The 17,691-nt window shown below is 34.4% G+C and overlaps 2 protein-coding genes across 3 annotated transcripts in view; one reads left to right on the forward strand and one right to left on the reverse strand.

The window, feature by feature from the left end:
- Positions 1-10,945, reverse strand: part of HMGN5 (high mobility group nucleosome binding domain 5) — a 56,174-nt gene extending 45,229 nt beyond the window's left edge. For both annotated transcript variants that reach the window (XM_081276845.1, XM_081276844.1), the window contains exons 1-2: positions 10,761-10,945; positions 2,626-2,789 (exon numbers count right to left, since the gene is read on the reverse strand). The gene's annotated coding sequence lies outside the window, so the exon portion shown is untranslated. The remainder of the gene's footprint in view (positions 1-2,625; positions 2,790-10,760) is intronic.
- Positions 10,946-11,117: 172 nt separating this feature from the next.
- The window catches only part of SH3BGRL (SH3 domain binding glutamate rich protein like), a 73,458-nt gene continuing 66,884 nt past the window's right edge, over positions 11,118-17,691 (forward strand). The window contains exon 1 of the mRNA XM_081276848.1: positions 11,118-11,310. Coding sequence (XP_081132974.1) covers positions 11,266-11,310 — 45 coding nt within the window. The 5' untranslated portion in view covers positions 11,118-11,265. The remainder of the gene's footprint in view (positions 11,311-17,691) is intronic.

Raw genomic sequence — 17,691 nt, forward strand, 5'->3', positions numbered from 1 at the left:
GGCTGGGGAGGATATGCTAGCCATGGGGGGAACAAACACACATTGAAGCTGATCTTTGTTTCTTCTATGCTTGACTGCATTGAATTTTCCTTGTTGACTTCAAAATAAAGATAAAGTGGGCATAAATTATTAGAGTCCTCCCCTGGGATTAGTAACTGGTGCACAGTGCTCGGCTTAACATTTAAAATAACTAAACTTGCTCAGAAAGAATTACCCTTCACACATTACTGAATTTGGTTTGATAGTATTTTGTTTAGCAACTTTGCTTCTGTTTTTCAAGAGTACCACTGTCCTGGATTCCTTTTCTTGTAATATATTCATTAAACTTTAGAATTAATACTAAGCTGATTTTGAAGTGATTGGGAACTATCTCTCTTCTACTATCTGAAAGAATATAGGCGAAATTGTTATTATTTATTCCATAAACATTTTGTAGAATTTTTCAAAGAAATAATCTGGGTCTATGGTTTACTTCATGGGAAGGTTGTCATTACACATATAACTTATAATTTTTCTCAATTCTGTTAGTTGTATACATATTTAAAGCTGCAAGATATTATCATTGTTTTACAAAGCCATTCTTCACTTTAGATTTACTGAAATATTTATAATTCTGTTGGCTCTTCAGTACTTGCCACATCTCAGCTTTCATTTATAATCTTTATTTTCCATGAAATGCTTCCTTTAGTATTTCAATTCGTGTGGGACTTATAGTGAAAAATTCTGTTGTTTATCTGAAAATGTCTTTTCTTTTTAAAAATATTTTATTAGTTGTTGATGGGCCTTCATTTATTTATATGTTGTGTTGAGAATCGAACTCAGTTCCTCACACATCCTAGGCAAGCACTCTACTACAGAGCCCTAGCCCCAGCCCTGAAAATGACTTAACTGTTTGAAAAAATATTTTTAATTGTAGATGGATGCAATACCTTTACTTATTTATTTTTAAGTGGTACTGAGGATCAAACTCAGTGCTTCACATACACTAGGCAAGTGCTCTACCACTGAACTAAAACTTCAGCATCTCTTTATTTCATATTAATATATAAGGGACTTTTGTGTTGGCTTTAGACTCTATGTTGATTAACTGTCTCTTTCAGCACATTGACATTAGCTTTCTATGGTCTCTATCTCCTTTTTTCTAATTAGTAAGCAGTAATACTATTTGTGCTCCTCTGATGGTAATATGTATATTTGGGCTGGTTTAGTTTTATTGTTTTCTATACTGGAGATTGTACCTAGGAGCACTGTACCACTGAGCTAAATCCTCATCACTTTTTAATTTTTTAAATTTGAAATGAGGTCTTCCTAAATTGCTGATGATGGCCTCAAATTTGTGTTCTTCCTATCTCAATCTCTCAAACTGCTGGGATTACAGGCATAAGCCACCTAGCCCAACCGTATCTTAACTGTTTTTTAACTATTTTCATTCACATCTTTTCTCCTTTAAATAGGATGTTTAAAGGAGACTATTTTATATTTAATGTTACACAGTAAAATCAACAATATTTTTCTAATATAAATATCAAAATTAGCCAAGAACTGTGATATCTGCATGGCTCATGTATTTTGAAGGGCATGGTCCTTTGAAATGAATGGACAATTATAAAAGGCAACATGTAATTTACACAAAATATACACATGTAGATCAAACCTGTAATTATTATTATAATTTTTTTTGGTATCATGGATTGGACCCAGAGGTGCTTAACCCCTGGGCTACATCCCCAGCCTTTTTTATACTATTTTTAGTTTGAGACTGGGTCTAACTAAGTCCTTAGGGCCTCTCTAAGTTGCTGAGGTTAGCTTTGAACTTCTGATCCTTCTGTCTCAGCATCCTGAGCCTCTGGGATTATAGTTGTGTACCACACCCCTGCCAATAATTATTTTATACTATATAAAATCTATAAGACAAAATAATATTAGGATAGTAGGAAATTAACTTCTTTTTTAAAAAAAACTTTTTTCCTTTAAGTTTTTTCTTTTTTAATTTGTTCTTTGTAGTTTATACATGACAGTAGAGTCTATTTTGATATATTTTACAAACATGGAATACATCTTATTAGAATTGGAATCCCAGTCCTGTGGATGTACCCAATATTGAGATTCACTGTGGTGTATTTATATATATACATAAGAAAGTTATGTCACATTCATTGCACTGTCTTTCTTATTTTTTCCCTTCTCCCTTCCCTTAATTCCCCTTTGTCTAATCCACTGAATTTCTTTTTTTATTTGTTTTAATTAGTTACACATGACAGACAGTACAATGATCTTGACATATCATATATTTGACAGATTAATCCACTGAATTTCTGTTCCTCCTCTCCCCGCACCCTTGTTGTGTGTTAGCATCCACATATCAGAGAGAACAGTTGACCTTTAGTTTTTTGGGACTGGCTTATATCACTTAGCATGATAATCTCTCAAATTTCATATTAATATATAAGGGACTTATATAAGGGATAATCTATAAGGGATAATCTATAAGGGATAATCTCATGAGATTATCATGCTAAGTGAAATAAATAAGATTATTTTGGATTGAGTGGCTGAATCGAGATGTAACTACTGTACTCACAATGAGACTTCAAATGATGTTATCTTATTTCAATAATAAATTACCTTTGCCTTTGAAGCAATCCTACATCATCTTAAAAGTAACTTTGTGGTCTCTTTAAGTCTTGTTTCCCTTGTTTCTTCAGTATAGCTCTTTGGAGAAGTGATGCTATGATATTACTGAGGTAGAGTCATAAAAACAGTTTCTGTCTTGTGTGCTGGGCTCTGAGCTGAAATATGAGAAGAAAAGATATCAGAGGCTACTATGTCATAAGAAAGCCTAAGTGACATAGTAAGACTACATGTGGGCACTCCAGTCAACATTTACAGCTGAGCTTACTGTTTAAAACATCTCAGCACAGGCACCAGATACATGAATAAATGAGCCTACAGAAGGTTTCAACCTCCAGCTATTAGGCTTTGAAGGTTTTCCAGCTGAGGTCCTACTTACAGTAGAGACAAGTCAAATGGTTACTATTGTGCCCTGGCTGAATTACTGAATCACATAATCTGGAACATAATAATATTGTTATTTCATTTCACTAAGGTTTGGAATTGTTTGTACACAATAGTAAGAGAAATAATTGTTCTGCAGGGGTTACTATAACAAAGAAATTAAAATAAATAAAAGGTATGATGTTCAAAATGAAAAAAAACAAACTGCCATTTTTTGTGAGAAATGTAACTGTAAATAGAAAATACTAAAGAATATATAATAAATTATTAGTATTAAAATGAGTTTAGAAAATCACTGATACAAGGTCACTCTAAAAATTAATAATATTTGTATATTGAAGTTTTATATACTAACTTTAAAAAATACGAACTTTATTTATTTATTTATTTGTATGTGGTGCTTAGGATTTAACCCAGGGCCTCACATGTGCTAGGCAAGCGCTCTACCACTGAGCCACAACCTCAGCCCACATACTGACTTTTTTAAAGGAACTACAAAGAGTATGAACAGTCATGACACTTTATGAAACATAACAAAGTACTGGAATTTTCTGTAACAGATTACAAGATATTTAAATTTGTGGTAATTACTATAGTGTACCAATGGCAGAAAAGTAGATACATAGACAAATAGAACAGAGCAGAAGCCAGAAAGAGACTTATGTATGTATAATCACTTCATTTTGACAGATAGGGTATTGCAAAGTAGTGAGAAATGGATTTTTCTTTCAATTACTAGTGCTAAAATAATGGAGTATCTACTTGGATAAAACAAAACAGAACTTGACCCATATTTCAAATCTTACACAGAAATCAATTGTAGATGGATTGCAGATCTCAAAATAAAAAGTACCACAATAAAACTTTTATGAAAGAATATAAATAAAATATCTTCATATCTTCAGAGTCTGGAAAGACATTTTAAACAATTCACAAAAGGAACTAATCATAATGGAAAAGATTTATATATTTAACTATTCTGAAATTAAGAACCACCATTCGTAAAATGATGTCATTAAAAAAGTATGAGGACCAACCTGAGGCTTGAAGAACTTACCTGAAGCACATAAATGAGAAAAGGCCTCTATTAGGAATGGAGATGAAGAAAGACAACAAATAGAAAAATACACAAAGAGTTCTGAGACAATATTCTAAAAAAGAAAATATTCAAACAAAAATATGTATGTGTGTATATGAGTGAAAAGGTGCACATTGCACGTACTAATATCTTGAAATATATCCTCAATGCTTTCTTCTAGTAGTTTCGGAACATCGGGCTTTACATTTAGGCTTTTGATCCATTTTAAGTTGATTATTTTTGTGTTTGGTGAAAGATAGCAGTCATTTCAATCTTCTCCATATAGATATACAATTTTCTAGGCATCATTTATTGACTATTCATTCTCAAATGCATGTTTCCAGTCCTTTTGTTGAAAATTAGTTGGCTAGGTCTAGGGATGTGGCTTAGTGGTAGAGCACTTGCCTAGCATGTGTAAGGTGTAAGGTCCTGAGTTCTATTCCCAGCACCAAAAAAAAAAAAAAAAAAAAAAAAAGAGAGAGAGAGAAAGAAAAATAAAGAAATTGAAGGAATATCAGTTTGCTAAAGATACATGGGTATTTTTCTGGGATCTCTGCCCTATGTCATTTGGTCTATGTGTCTGTTTATACTATAATACCATGCTATTTTAGTTACAATGTTTGTGATATTGGTACAGACATGATTTTTTATAAGACCGCCAAAAGCACAGAAAACAAAACAAAAGTTGACAAATGGGATTACATCAAACTAAAATATTAGCAGAATAAAGAGATAACCTATGGAATGGGAAAAAAATATCTGTCAACTGGTCATCCAACAGTGGGATAATATCCAGAATATATAAATAACTCAAAAAAATTAATAACAATGATAAAGTAATCCAATTAAAAATGGGCAGATGGGGCTGGGGTTGTGGCTCAGTGGCAGAGTGCTTGCCTAGAATGTGTGAGGCAATGGGTTCGATTCTCAGCACCACATATAAATAAATAAAATAAAGGTACATTGACAACTAAAATAATATTTTTTAAAAAAGGCATATGATCTGGATAGATATTTCTCAAAAGAAGAAATGCAAGTGGACAACAAATATATGAAAAAAATCTCAATATAATTACCCATCAGGATAATTCAAATCAAATCACAATACTATCTTACTACAGTAAGAATGATTATTATTTTAAAAATTCTGATGAGGATTTGGAGAAAAAGGAACTCTTCTTTACTACTGATGGTAATATAAATCATTACTGCTATTAGAGAGAACAGTGTATATGGAGGGTCATCAAAACTGAAACTAGATCTAACTTATGATAAAGTTATTATGGTTTGGACTTGGAATATACCCCATAGGCTCATTTGTTGAAATGTTGGTCCCAAATGCAGCAATGTTCAAAGGTGGGGCTCTTAGGAAGTGATTGGATCATGAGGGTTCTGACCTCATCAATGGATTAATGGCATTATGGTGGTGGAAATTATAAAGGTGGGTGTCTAGTTGTGAGAAGTAGGTGACTGGGGGACATGCCTAGAAGTATATGTTCTATCTCAGGACTCTCCCTTCCTCTCAGTGATGAAGTGAGCAGCTTTCTTCCACCATTCATTTCTGCCTCATTTCAGACCCCAGGCAATGGAACCAGCTGACCTGAACTGAAACCTCTGAAATCTTGAGCCAAAATAGATAAAATATTACCTCATTTAGGTTGTTTTTATCATGCATTTTCTCACAGTGACAAAAATCTAATGAACATACCACTTATCCTACTTGTGTGTATATATCCAAAGAAATGAAATCAGCATACCAAAGATCTGTATGCCCATGTTTTTTTTTTTTTTTTTTTTTTTTTTTTGCTGCAGCTATTCACAATAGCTAGGATGTGAATCAGACTAGGTGCCCATTAATGGATGAATGGATAAAGAATGTGTGCTATTTATACACCGGTGGGGTATTTTTCAACTATAAATAAGAATGGAATCCTGTCATTTGCAGCAAAATGTATGATACTACTGATCATTATAGTACCACATTTCCTTTCATATGTAGAAGCTAAAAAAGTCAACTTATAAGTAGAATGGGGATTACTGGAAATTGGAAAAGTTGTTGGGGGGAAGTTGTGAAAATGATGTTTGAATTTGATCAGTGTATGCTATATACATGTATTGGAATATCACACTGAACCCCATTAATATGCTCAACTAATACTTGCCAATAAAACTTTTAAAATATATAATTAGACAGGAGGATCATAAATTCAAGACCAGCCTCAGCAATTTAGTGAGGCCCTACACAAGTTAGTGAGACTCTGTTGTGAAACAAACAAACAAACAAAAAATATGATTGAAGGAAAAAAGAAAATGTGCACAGCTTTTTAATGATTAGGGAAATATAAAATAAAATCACAAAGAAATACTATTCCACACCAAATGGGGTGCTAAAAGAGAAGCACAAGACTTAGAGAGAGAATCCCATACATGATGCTAGTCACACTATATTTCTAGGGACCACACCTTGTAGAAGAGAGAAAAGTAAAAACTGAAACATATTTAGAAGAAAGATCTCTAGATATAAACACATCTGAAAAATAGAGAAGCTGGAAATTTTAAATTGGAGCCCAGAAGTTTCCCACACAAATATAGAGATAAGTTATAAATAGGAATTATTAGTATCAAAAAGACATAAGGAAATAGATCTCAGCTTAACTTTAGGAAAACCTTTTCACATATTTAGATCTGATTCTAAAAAATGGAGCACAAATGCCTCAGAAATTGTGAGTTGAGTGTAACTGGAGGTGTTCTCAGGCATTAACTTTAATTTTTTTTTTTGGTTGTTGTTGATAGATCTTTATTTTACTTATTTATATGCAGTGCTGAGAATCAAACCCAGTGCTCACACATGCCAGGCAAGTGTACTACCGGTAAGCCCCAGCCCTAGACCCTTTTTAAAAAATATTTTTTAGTTGTAGATGGACATAACACCTTTATTTTACTTATTTATTTTTATGTGGTGCTAAGGATTGAAGCCAGTGCCTCACATGTGTTAGGTGAGCACTCTACCACTGAGCCACAACCCCAGCCCGGTATTTATCTTTGGATGCCCACTTGATGGTGTTATTATTGGTAGGGCTTTGTGGAAAATTAAATGGTTAGATGGAATGACCTTTTAGGTACCTTTTGTTTTACCATGTGTGCATGCATGTGTATGTATTTGAGAAAGAGGTCTCAAAACAAACCTTTGTTGGAAAGAAATAATACCCAAGAAATTTTCTTTCACCATAGCCCCATTTCATCTTTTCCTAACTAGAACTGAATTTACTCACTCTTTTTCTGTAATTAGTGATACCTAAAGAAAGAAAAGTGGGTCAAGGCCCTTACTCTAAGCACCAGAAGATTTTATAGTCATTATTCCCTGAGATATTAGAACTTATCAGGGATAACGTACGAAATGACATTGTATTCCTCTGTTGGTATTCTGTACAGAACTATTAAAATTCCTGTCTTGCTTTGTCAAACACCAGCACATTTATTTTCCATGGGTGAATTGTACCCTCTAGTGGCCTTAACAATGAACACAGAGCTTTGGATATGATCAGAACTCAGAATACCATACTTGTAAGATATCTTCTGGCACAGAGTCCTAAAGTTGCTTCTTTCTGATGCACTTTACCATATAGCAGGTAACAGAGACAGGGTGAGAACTCTTAAGCACGACTTTCTGGTATTTAGTTTACACTAGCTCCATCACAGATAATGCCTTTCTGTTGACCCTTGGGATGAACAAAAGGAAGGTTTCAAAATGCAGTATATTTTAAGTGTGTATAATTTAGATACCTATATGTTAATGTGTTTTGTGTTATATTCCTTATCTACAGTCTGTCAGAGAAAGAAGAAAAGTGGGAACCAGGGAATCATTGACTGACATTTTTGGTGGCTCATCCAACAATCAAGGCTCGGAAGAGGATCAAGACTCCAGGCATTCATGTTTGGAATTACCACTCCACAGTGTACAAACATAAGAAAATGCAAATATGCTCACAATCTTACTTAAATATAAATAGTAAGTTGTTAACATTTATTAACATTTTTATAATTTCGTTTTTCAATTTAAAATTATTCGGACATAGCAATTCACTTAAATAATGCTTAACAGTGATTTCTCTACAGCCATTATGGATACCTGGGAATACTGCTGATGTGGAAACAAAGTTTTAAAGTTTTAAATCTAAATTTTTTTTTAAATTAAATTAAATGTTTGTGAATACTAAATTTAGTATCTTATGAAGTTGACATGGTAATGTTTTGTAGATATTTCATTAAACATTTCTTAATTGTAATCTTGTAGTCTTTTGGTATTGTGAGATAAATACAATTTTTATTTTCTCATAAGTTTAAACAGAGAAATTTCTTGCCTAGTATGTGCAAGGTCCTGTGTTCGATCCTCAGCACGACATACAAATAAATGAATAAATAAATAAAAATATATTGTGTCCACATACAACTAGAAAATAAATATTTTTTCAAAAGTAAGTAATGATGGGTAGGTAAAGTGGACCACTGTTGCATATTGTCAACATCTAGGATAGACATATTGGTAAAGTTCCTTTGAACAAACTGTATTCCAATTCTATTAACAAGGACCATCAAACTTTATTTATAAATCAATTTATTGGGGACTATTCACTTAGATTAATACATCTTTATTTAAAAGAAATATATTCATGCCAGGCATGGTGGTGCATGCCTGTAATCCCAGCAATTTGGGAGGCTGAATCAGGAGGATCACAAGTTCAAAGTCACTCTGAGCAACTTAGTGAGGCCCTAAGCAACTTAGCAAGACCCTGTCACAAAATAAAAAAATAAAAATCGCTTGGGATGTGGCTCAGTGGTTGAGTGTCCCTGGGTTCAATCCCCCATGGAAAAATAAATAAATAAAAGGAAAGAAAAGGAAAATTCAGAAATCATCTTCCCATTCCTCAATGACCCAGGCATGGCCCACCAGACTCCCTGCTAATTCTGCCATTCAATTCTCTGAGCATAATTTCATGTTGTAGTTTGTAGAATTAATAGAAAGAGTTTTCTTTCTTTCTCTATTTGTTCATCTTTAAAAGAGACTACAGGTCCAAAGAGAGCACATGTGGTCCATTGAAGGGAGTCAGGTTGTAATGTGGTAGCATGAGACAAATTATGTCTATTTTGCCAATTTAAAACCAGAAAGAAGATTTTCCTGTCTTGTGGGCTAGGAAGCAATGTGAAGGGTGATTATAGTACCCTGACTTGTCTGATTATAAAGATTTTGAATTATGTCTAAAAAAGGTTGAGGTGGATAGGTGGAGAGGTCAGAAAAGGTTATGAGGGTATGAGAAGATGAAGGAGATAAATAAAAGGATAGACAGCAAGTGCATGAAAGTGAAAATGAGAAAGATGATTATAGTAAAAGGTCAACAATGATTATATAAGAAAGATTTGTGTGAGCAGTGGGTAAGGTTTTGTGAATAGTGTAGTGTCAGATTATGATAGGAGCTCTCTAGAAATACAATTTAGGTTTTGTTATTCACTGGAGAGCAATATTAAGTAGTGCAACGTACATTGTTTTCTGAGATATATAAAAGTTGTATTTTAGGAAGAAAATATGCTAAAATGTTTTGAATACTTTTCTTGTTCCAGGCAGTGTGTGACAATGAGTTGGAGTTGCCAGATATATGACTCTGGAAAAGTAAATTGTTTTCCTGAGTTTCAGTTTCTTAACTCTAAAATTAATAAAATAGTACCTATCTCTCAAGGTTTTGATATGGACCATATGTAAACATTAATGTGGAATTAATATTTTAAGTAGTATGGAGAAGGAAGAACCAGTGGAAGGGAACAGTTAAGAAGCTAAGAAGCGACTACAATTTTTTTCCTTTCTTTTTTCTCTCTTTTTTTTTTTTTTTTTTTTTTGGAGCTGGGGATTGAACCAAGGGCCTTGTGCATTTGAGGCATGCACTGTACCAACTGAGTTCTGTCCCCAGAGTTCTGTCCCCAGAGCTACTGCAATTTTTGAGCCTGGCAAAAGGTGGTATACCACTAGAATGGACAGGAAGAAAAAATTGCGAAGAAAAAGTAAAAAAAAAAAATTAGGACAGGTGACTGATTACCTCTCTCCACTGTAATTCATCTTGCACATTTCTTTCTTCATTAGACATAATCTGGGAATTCAAAACTACATTTTTTACCATCCTCCTTGGATGTTAGCAATTGTTTGCTCATTTCCCTAGAGATACAAATAACCATCTCTCTTCACCATTTCAGCATCTCCATCAATATATGCTTCAAATTCTTTTTCATTAGTCAATTGAAAGGTAAAACAAAACACTTTCTTACACATTATTTTCTTTCTTTCTTTTCTTTTTTTTTTCATTTTGCAATTTACTCCTTTGTTTTGGGGTTTGCCAATCAAGCCTCCTGCAAATTCCCACAAGATCCCCTATTTTTTACAAAACACAAAACTGAAAAAGGAAACCAATCCTGCTTTTCCGGGGCTTAAGAAAACTGAAACTTCTCTTTAACCCTCTGTGGACATAGTCCAAGTACTTGAGTGCCCAATACCTGCAACCAGCTAACAACAAAACCAAATCACTACATGATAGAAGTTTTAAAATGAGCAAACCTTTGAGAGCATGGATTTTCTTACTAGTGTTTGGATTCAACACAGCTTACTTTCTTAAGGAAGATCTACCTTCTGATTTGCGTACATTTCTGAGCAGGAAGTTACGCGTAAAACTTTTAGTCTTCACAGGAAAAGGTCCTTCATTTTCGTGGAATTCAATTCAAGTGATCCCTTTTTCTGTTCCTTTTTTTTTTTTTTTTTTCCTCTTTCTTCTTCCCTCTTCGCGGAGAGGGAATAGTAAAAAACCAAAAAACAAACAAACAAACAAACAAAAACCCCAGCAACAATGGTTTCGACAGATCTCGCGGTGCTATTCGAGATTCTCTATTTAAAAAAAAAAAATTAGAAATGAGGCGAACGGCATGCCTTCCGGGGTTTGGGGCTGGGACTGCAGTGCTCTGAGCCCATTGAAAGCAGCTAAGGGTGGAGGCGGGGCTCTGTCGAATTCCCCTTCCACCTTCCCCCACCCTCCTCTTTCAACCTCTGTTTGGTCCCTAGCTGGATTTCAGCCTTTGCTGCAGCTGCTCCGCGGCTCATTCCAGGACCCAAACAACCGCCAGCCGCTGTTCCCAGGATGGTGATTCGTGTATACATTGCATCTTCTTCTGGCTCTACGGCGGTAAGGAGAGTGGGGAACCCACCTTTCTTGTTTTCTTACACACCAGACCTCTTCTGCCCCAGAACCGTTAAATTGCAGAAGTTCTTCAGGCAGCTTCTCCTTTGGAAGACACACGCATCCCCCATCTCACCCCCTCCCCCTTCTTCCATTTCTTCCTTTGTTGCATCGACTTCATTTTTCCGTGAAGTTCAGCTTTGTTTGCGTTGGGGCTACATTTCTCCTCTAAAAAAAAAAAAAAAAAAACCGACCGAGTTTTGGAAATGGGAGATGGTGGTATAGGGTCTTTAGGATTAGGCAAAGAAGTCAAGTGAAATCACACTCATGAGTTTCAGGCATGAGATATTTAACAAATATGGTACTAAGACAAGGGTAGGACTGCAGCTCTGTAAAGGATGGGGGTACATATGCTGTTAATGATGGGGATTGAATGGAGGCCTATGGAGACATTAGGATTATTTTGAGAGTGAGACCCCTATAATAGAGTTATTTTGAGAGTGTGTAGAAGATATTTAACTTCACTTTAAGGCCTGTTAGAATTAGACAAAATGGGGGAGGCAGTTGGGGACGATAATACAAAGTTGTTTATTTTTTAACTTAAAAAATAAACGGAGCATGGAGTTGGGTCCCTTGTCTTATGAATTTGAACAATAAAATCCATGGAACACAAGGGTGAGAGCAAAGTAACAGGATTGATTAGAGTGATAGCAGAGTTCACAAAAAGGGAGGGGGTCCCAAGAATGGAATACCTAAGAGTGGCTATTGTCTATGGGTTTATATAGATATATAGGTTTAAGAAAGTCTGCCGCCTACCCAATCCTGGGTGAGATATTCAGTGTCCATGAGGCATTCTTGCATCCTCTAGTCCAATCAAAACATCAGTCAGGCATTTTTTCTTCTTTAGAAAGCCTTTTGGTAAGTTTCTTAGCAAACATCTGCAGGTGCTCTTTGTGCTCTACTGCCCAGGAAGCCCATCTCCCTATCCTCCCATACTTCTCTTCCTCCCCACATCAATGTGACATGGAACATGATGTCCAATATTGTTTCTTGTTTTGACTTTTTTTCTTTCAAAAGATTATACAGCTAATATTTCCTAACTGCTTTAAATATATTCAGAACTGGAAATGGAACTAACTAGTGGCTTCTTCTGAAGTGGCAAGCTGAGTTGCTGCCTTTCAGATGATAGGATATTTTCCCCAAATCCATTTGCTAATTACTTAGAATAACAACTTTCAGCAGCTCTGGGAAGAACAGTCTAAAATAAGAGGAAAGCTGAATATTTATGCACATTAAATGAATGTCTCTCTTTTTTGTAACTCAAGAGAAAAGCCAAAAGTGGGAGTAGCAGATATAGGGATTCTGGATGTAGGAGGTAGGTAACTTCTCCCTCTCCTTGAGCTTTAGAGCAACTGTTTGATTCTGAGTTGTGATTATTTGGTTTTTGTTCTGTATATATTAATATCTAAAGGAGGCTGAATAGAACTGAAGGATATGTAAAATCCAAGAACCTTGAACTTTGTCATCTCCAGTTACTATGTGTGGGTGTGTTTAGATAGTTTTGAAATATCAGAAAACTTAATCATATATTTTGAGCAAGGTTCAGGTGAATAAAAAGAAAATTGTATTTCCTTTATACCCATTTTAGAAGCCTCTTGCTTTACTGGTATTGTAAAGTAAAATTTGAATTGCTCAGAGTCTCAATCTAATAGAATAATTAGACCAGCTTAATGCCTTTAGTTAATCCCTAATTAGATTGAGCAGATCAGGCAGTTAGTCTGGGGTCATACAGCTTCAACAATGCTATTTCTTCTTTGTTTTCTCTCTCTTCTACCCCTCCCTCAGAAGTAGATTGAGGAACAAAGTGTTTTCAGAATTTCATTTCAAATAAGAACAACTGTCTCTTTCTTAAGTTTTAAATGTCTGAGAGCCTTAGAAGTGACTGACACTTAAATTTCCTTTATTGGACTCCTTTCTAGAAGAGTATGCAAAAGATAGTTTTTGTTGTTTGTGTTTAGTTCTTTATTTTTCTCATGGATAATTAAATATTTGTTCATTTTGCTCTAATTACAGTTAATGTGAACTTGCTATCAAAATTATATTGCATATTGCCAAAATAATCATTGCTTTGTTATAATCTTACAGAACTATTAAATTATACTAAAATGTACATAAATATAAATGGAATGTTGATTATTTACTTCAGAAAGAGATTCCTCATTTTGCAATACTTAAGTTTTCTTTAAGATTGAGACATTGCTGTTTTTAACAAATGACTTGGAAAATTTGAGGCAAATATCCTGGTGGAACCAAATAATTGCATAAAATGAGATACTCCTATAAGTGACTGAGTGTAGTTGTCTGAAGAATATTTAATAGTCTTTTAGCTATGGATTGTTAATATCTGATTGTTCTCTAACTCTTCCTGCTGGATGTCATAAAATAACCCATATTATATCTTTAATTGAGCACGGGTATATATGGATCTGTGGTAATTAATAAGATGATATTAACTTAATTTGAGTTGTAGCCCAAGGCTTCCTGTACCTCATAGCCCAATGTGAAAAATAGAACAATTTTTCAAACATATACCTGATTCTGCCCCAGTAAAGAGAAGTAGCACTTATCAGAAATGAATTAGAAATGAATGTAAGTACATTGGTCTTTGCAATTAATTCTTGATAGATAATAACAATATCCAGTTGGAACACTTGTGTGTTGGGCACATATTGTATTTTATTGACAGTAGTCTTATGATTATCTCTATTTTTCCAAGAAGGAAATGCAGCTTCAGAGAGGTTAAATAACTTTCTCAACATCATACAGCTTATAAGTCACAAAGATTGATTAAAATGCAAGCTGTTTGAATCCAAAGAGCATGTGCTTACACATCATAAATATGTGGCAGGTAGTAGGCATGAGGAGATAAATGTGAGCATGAGATAAGAGGTAGGGGAAGGAGTAAGCCTATAGGGAGAAGGGTGGTGTAGGCCTATTCATACAGGGAAATGGTAAAATGGGACCTAGTATACAGGAGGGATAGTGTGTTTAAAGGTGAATGCAAGTAAGTGAGGGTGAGGGTGGGGGTAAACAGCTGTTCACTCAAAGCCAAGAAGATAGAAAAGACATGAATTCTTTGGAAAACCTAAACTGGTATTTTATAATTTTAGATGTGAAAATTCAAGCCTTAATGATGTTTCTCTTGATGGGAACCATTTAGCAGGAGTGTAGTTCTCAAGTTGTCTGTCCATGTGAAGTGATTTCTGCCTGTTCCAAATTGTTCATGTTTATATTTGACTGTACACAGTAGTAGTATATGTCCCAATTTGTATTTTGCTATTTTTTAAAAATAACATATATTTTTCAATATCTTTATTCATTTATTTTTATGTGGTACCGAGGATCAACTCCAGTGCCTCACATGTGCAAGGCAAGAGCTCTACCACTGAGCCACAGCCACAGCCCCTGTAATTTTGAGATTTTAATGCCTTGTAAATTTATACTTTAAGGGGAAAGGAATAGAAAGCCCAATGCCTATGTAACTTAATAAACTGTGGTAACTTTTAGCAAAAACCAACACTGACCTTTGGTTAGGATTACTGGAGTGATGATGTATTGAAGAATTTTATTGGCCTTGGAGTTTTTTTCTCCCATCCTTCTTTCACCTAGATGCATAATGATCTCTAACTTATGTCTATGCTTTCTATGTGTGGCTTGGTATGGAAATTTTAAGATTGTGGTAGATAGATCATTTCAGAGGATTGTATTTATGGAGATGATCTATTTTGTAACTGATAAAACAAAATTTAGCTGTAGCTTGATAGTCCATATGTTACATTAAACAAATAATTTTCTTCTATGATGCACAAATTATAAAAAATTTGAATAAAAATGAACACACTTAATCATAGAATTGTGAGTCACTAGTCATCATTTTCTTCATTTGAGTAATATGGTTATAAAACAGGAAGTCATAGTTTTTCATTATGTGATTCTCAAGAAGTTGTGTCTTAGGGGACATAATGTTTTGTTGTTCTGTCTCTGTTTTTATAAATCGAACAGTGATTTATTTGCGTGTGCTTTGGTTTTTGTCATAGCTGCAAAGGTTTGTTTGAATGCTATGTAAAGGTATTCATAAATTACTAAGAAGACCAAAATAAGAAATGTTTTACCAAATGAATAGACATAGTTTTTGCATGCCTCAGATAGTGGAGAATGATAGCTTGCCTGTGACAAATCAGACTGAAGATCAGTACCTTCAGTTTGGTGCCCATTGTTGATGGTTGAATTCCTATATTTCATATTAACAATGGCAGAACCACTTGAATAATGTAACCCAATTTAAAGACGCTTGGGAAACACTGGTATCAATGATAGTTATTATTGGGCATTGAAAAAAATGTTTAAAAGTCAAATGGCTCTAGGGAAAAATGTATTGTAGTAGTATAGTAAAATATTCCTAATCTGTAGGAGAAAAGGGTAAAGTAGATTAATCTCTAGCAAAATATTAGTTACTTTGTTGACAAAGGGCTGTGATCAATAAACCTTAAGATGAACCCTCCCCCTAGATTGGCTTGGGGAAAAATAAAGCTCTGACACAATGAGATTGAAAGTTCTAATCCTTTGTGGCTAATCTCTAACATCTTTTCTAAAAAAAAATGTATTACACAATCAGCTAGGTATCTTTGTAGGAATATTTTCTGCTTTAACTGAATTATGATAGGTGAATTATGTATTCCATTTCTTACTGATAAATAGATTTAAGAGAGAATCTGATAGTAACTATCTGACCATCTATTTGCTTTTAGTTCTAGTTTGCTATCCACCAAGAGTTCTTTTAAATCTGGAACTTAATTATGTACTCTAGTCAGACCAAGACATTAAATGTCTTCAGGTAATTGGAAATACAACTGCCATTTACCTTGGAATGATACTTAAATCTGCAAATGTGTTCTCAAACTATAATCTGTATTTGAGAGTGAGGTGGGGGGAATAAGGAAGTTAATAACACCATTTGTATTTATAACCTAGTTTTTTAACACATAAAATGACTTTACGAAGGTCATAAATTTAAGTAATCTTTGTCCTTTTTTTAAAAAAAAATCTTTATTTTATTTATTTATTTTTATGTGGTGCTGAGGATCGAACTCAGGGCCTTGCATGTGCTAGGTGAGCGTTCTACCACTGAGCCACAATCCCAGCCCTGTCCTTTTTAAAATATTTATTTTTTAGTTGTAGTAGGACACATACCTTTATTTTGTTTATTTATTTTTATTGGTACTGAGGATCAAACCCAGGGCCCCACACATGCTAGGTGAACGCTCTACTGCTGAGCCACAACCTCAGCCCCTATCCTTTTTTTTTTTTTTTTTTGGTTGCCTTTGCTGCATATGGAACTTTTATGACTTTCATTTGTTTCTCTAAAATGTGTCTTTCTGTGGCTCTATATCAACATGATTTAAAGAAAGCTTTTTATGATTCTATAAATCTTCTAAATTGGAAGGTGTTACTGCTGTAACTTATAAACTCTGGTTTTAGACTCTAGTCTTTGAGATCTGTTTCTTTTACTTAGTCCTTTCTGGAAATAACACCCTTTTAAAGAGTTGAGATGGAGTCAAACATTTCTGCTTGGGGGATTTCCAACAATGAGTCGAGACAAACAGAACTTTACCTTTTAAAAACCAGAGAATATTCATCCAAGTAACAATTGCTACATGATAAATTTTTGCCTATTTCATCATCACCTTTCACACAGTTGTTTATCACATGTGTGGCATATTTCTCAATGTTAAAATTACAGTAGTGGGCTGGGGATGTGGCTCAAGCGGTAGCGCGCTCGCCTGGCATGCGTGCGGCCCGGGTTCGATCCTCAGCACCACATACCAACAAAGATGTTGTGTCCGCCGAGAACTAAAAAATAAATATTAAAAATTCTCTCTCTCTCTCTCTCTCTCACTCTCTCTCCTCTCTCACTCTCTCTTTAAAAAAAAAATTACAGTAGTAAGAGATGGCGATATAGCTCAGTGGTAAAGTGTTTGGTTGGCATGCATGAGGCCCCGTAATCTCAAGGAAATAATTTATAATAATAAATACATATTTAATAGTAGTTGCATGGTACTGGAAACCATTTTTTCCAGTGTGATACATGATTTAAAAGAAATGCAAGGATAAATAATTACTTAATTATTAAAAATATGGTAAATCATGTCACTTTAATTTCTCATGCCAATAATTTGTTAGCTTTAGTTGATAATAATTTTTAAGAGCTATCATACATGGGGTACTTACAAGAGCTATCCACATATTTTGCCATTGAATTCTAATGACAATTTAATGAAGTCAGTATTCTTACTATCCCTTTTTATTAATACTAAGCAAGCTAAGAGG

The sequence above is a fragment of the Spermophilus citellus genome (genome assembly GCF_964194105.1).
Source record: "Spermophilus citellus genome assembly, chromosome: X".
Taxonomy (NCBI): Eukaryota; Metazoa; Chordata; class Mammalia; order Rodentia; family Sciuridae; genus Spermophilus; species Spermophilus citellus.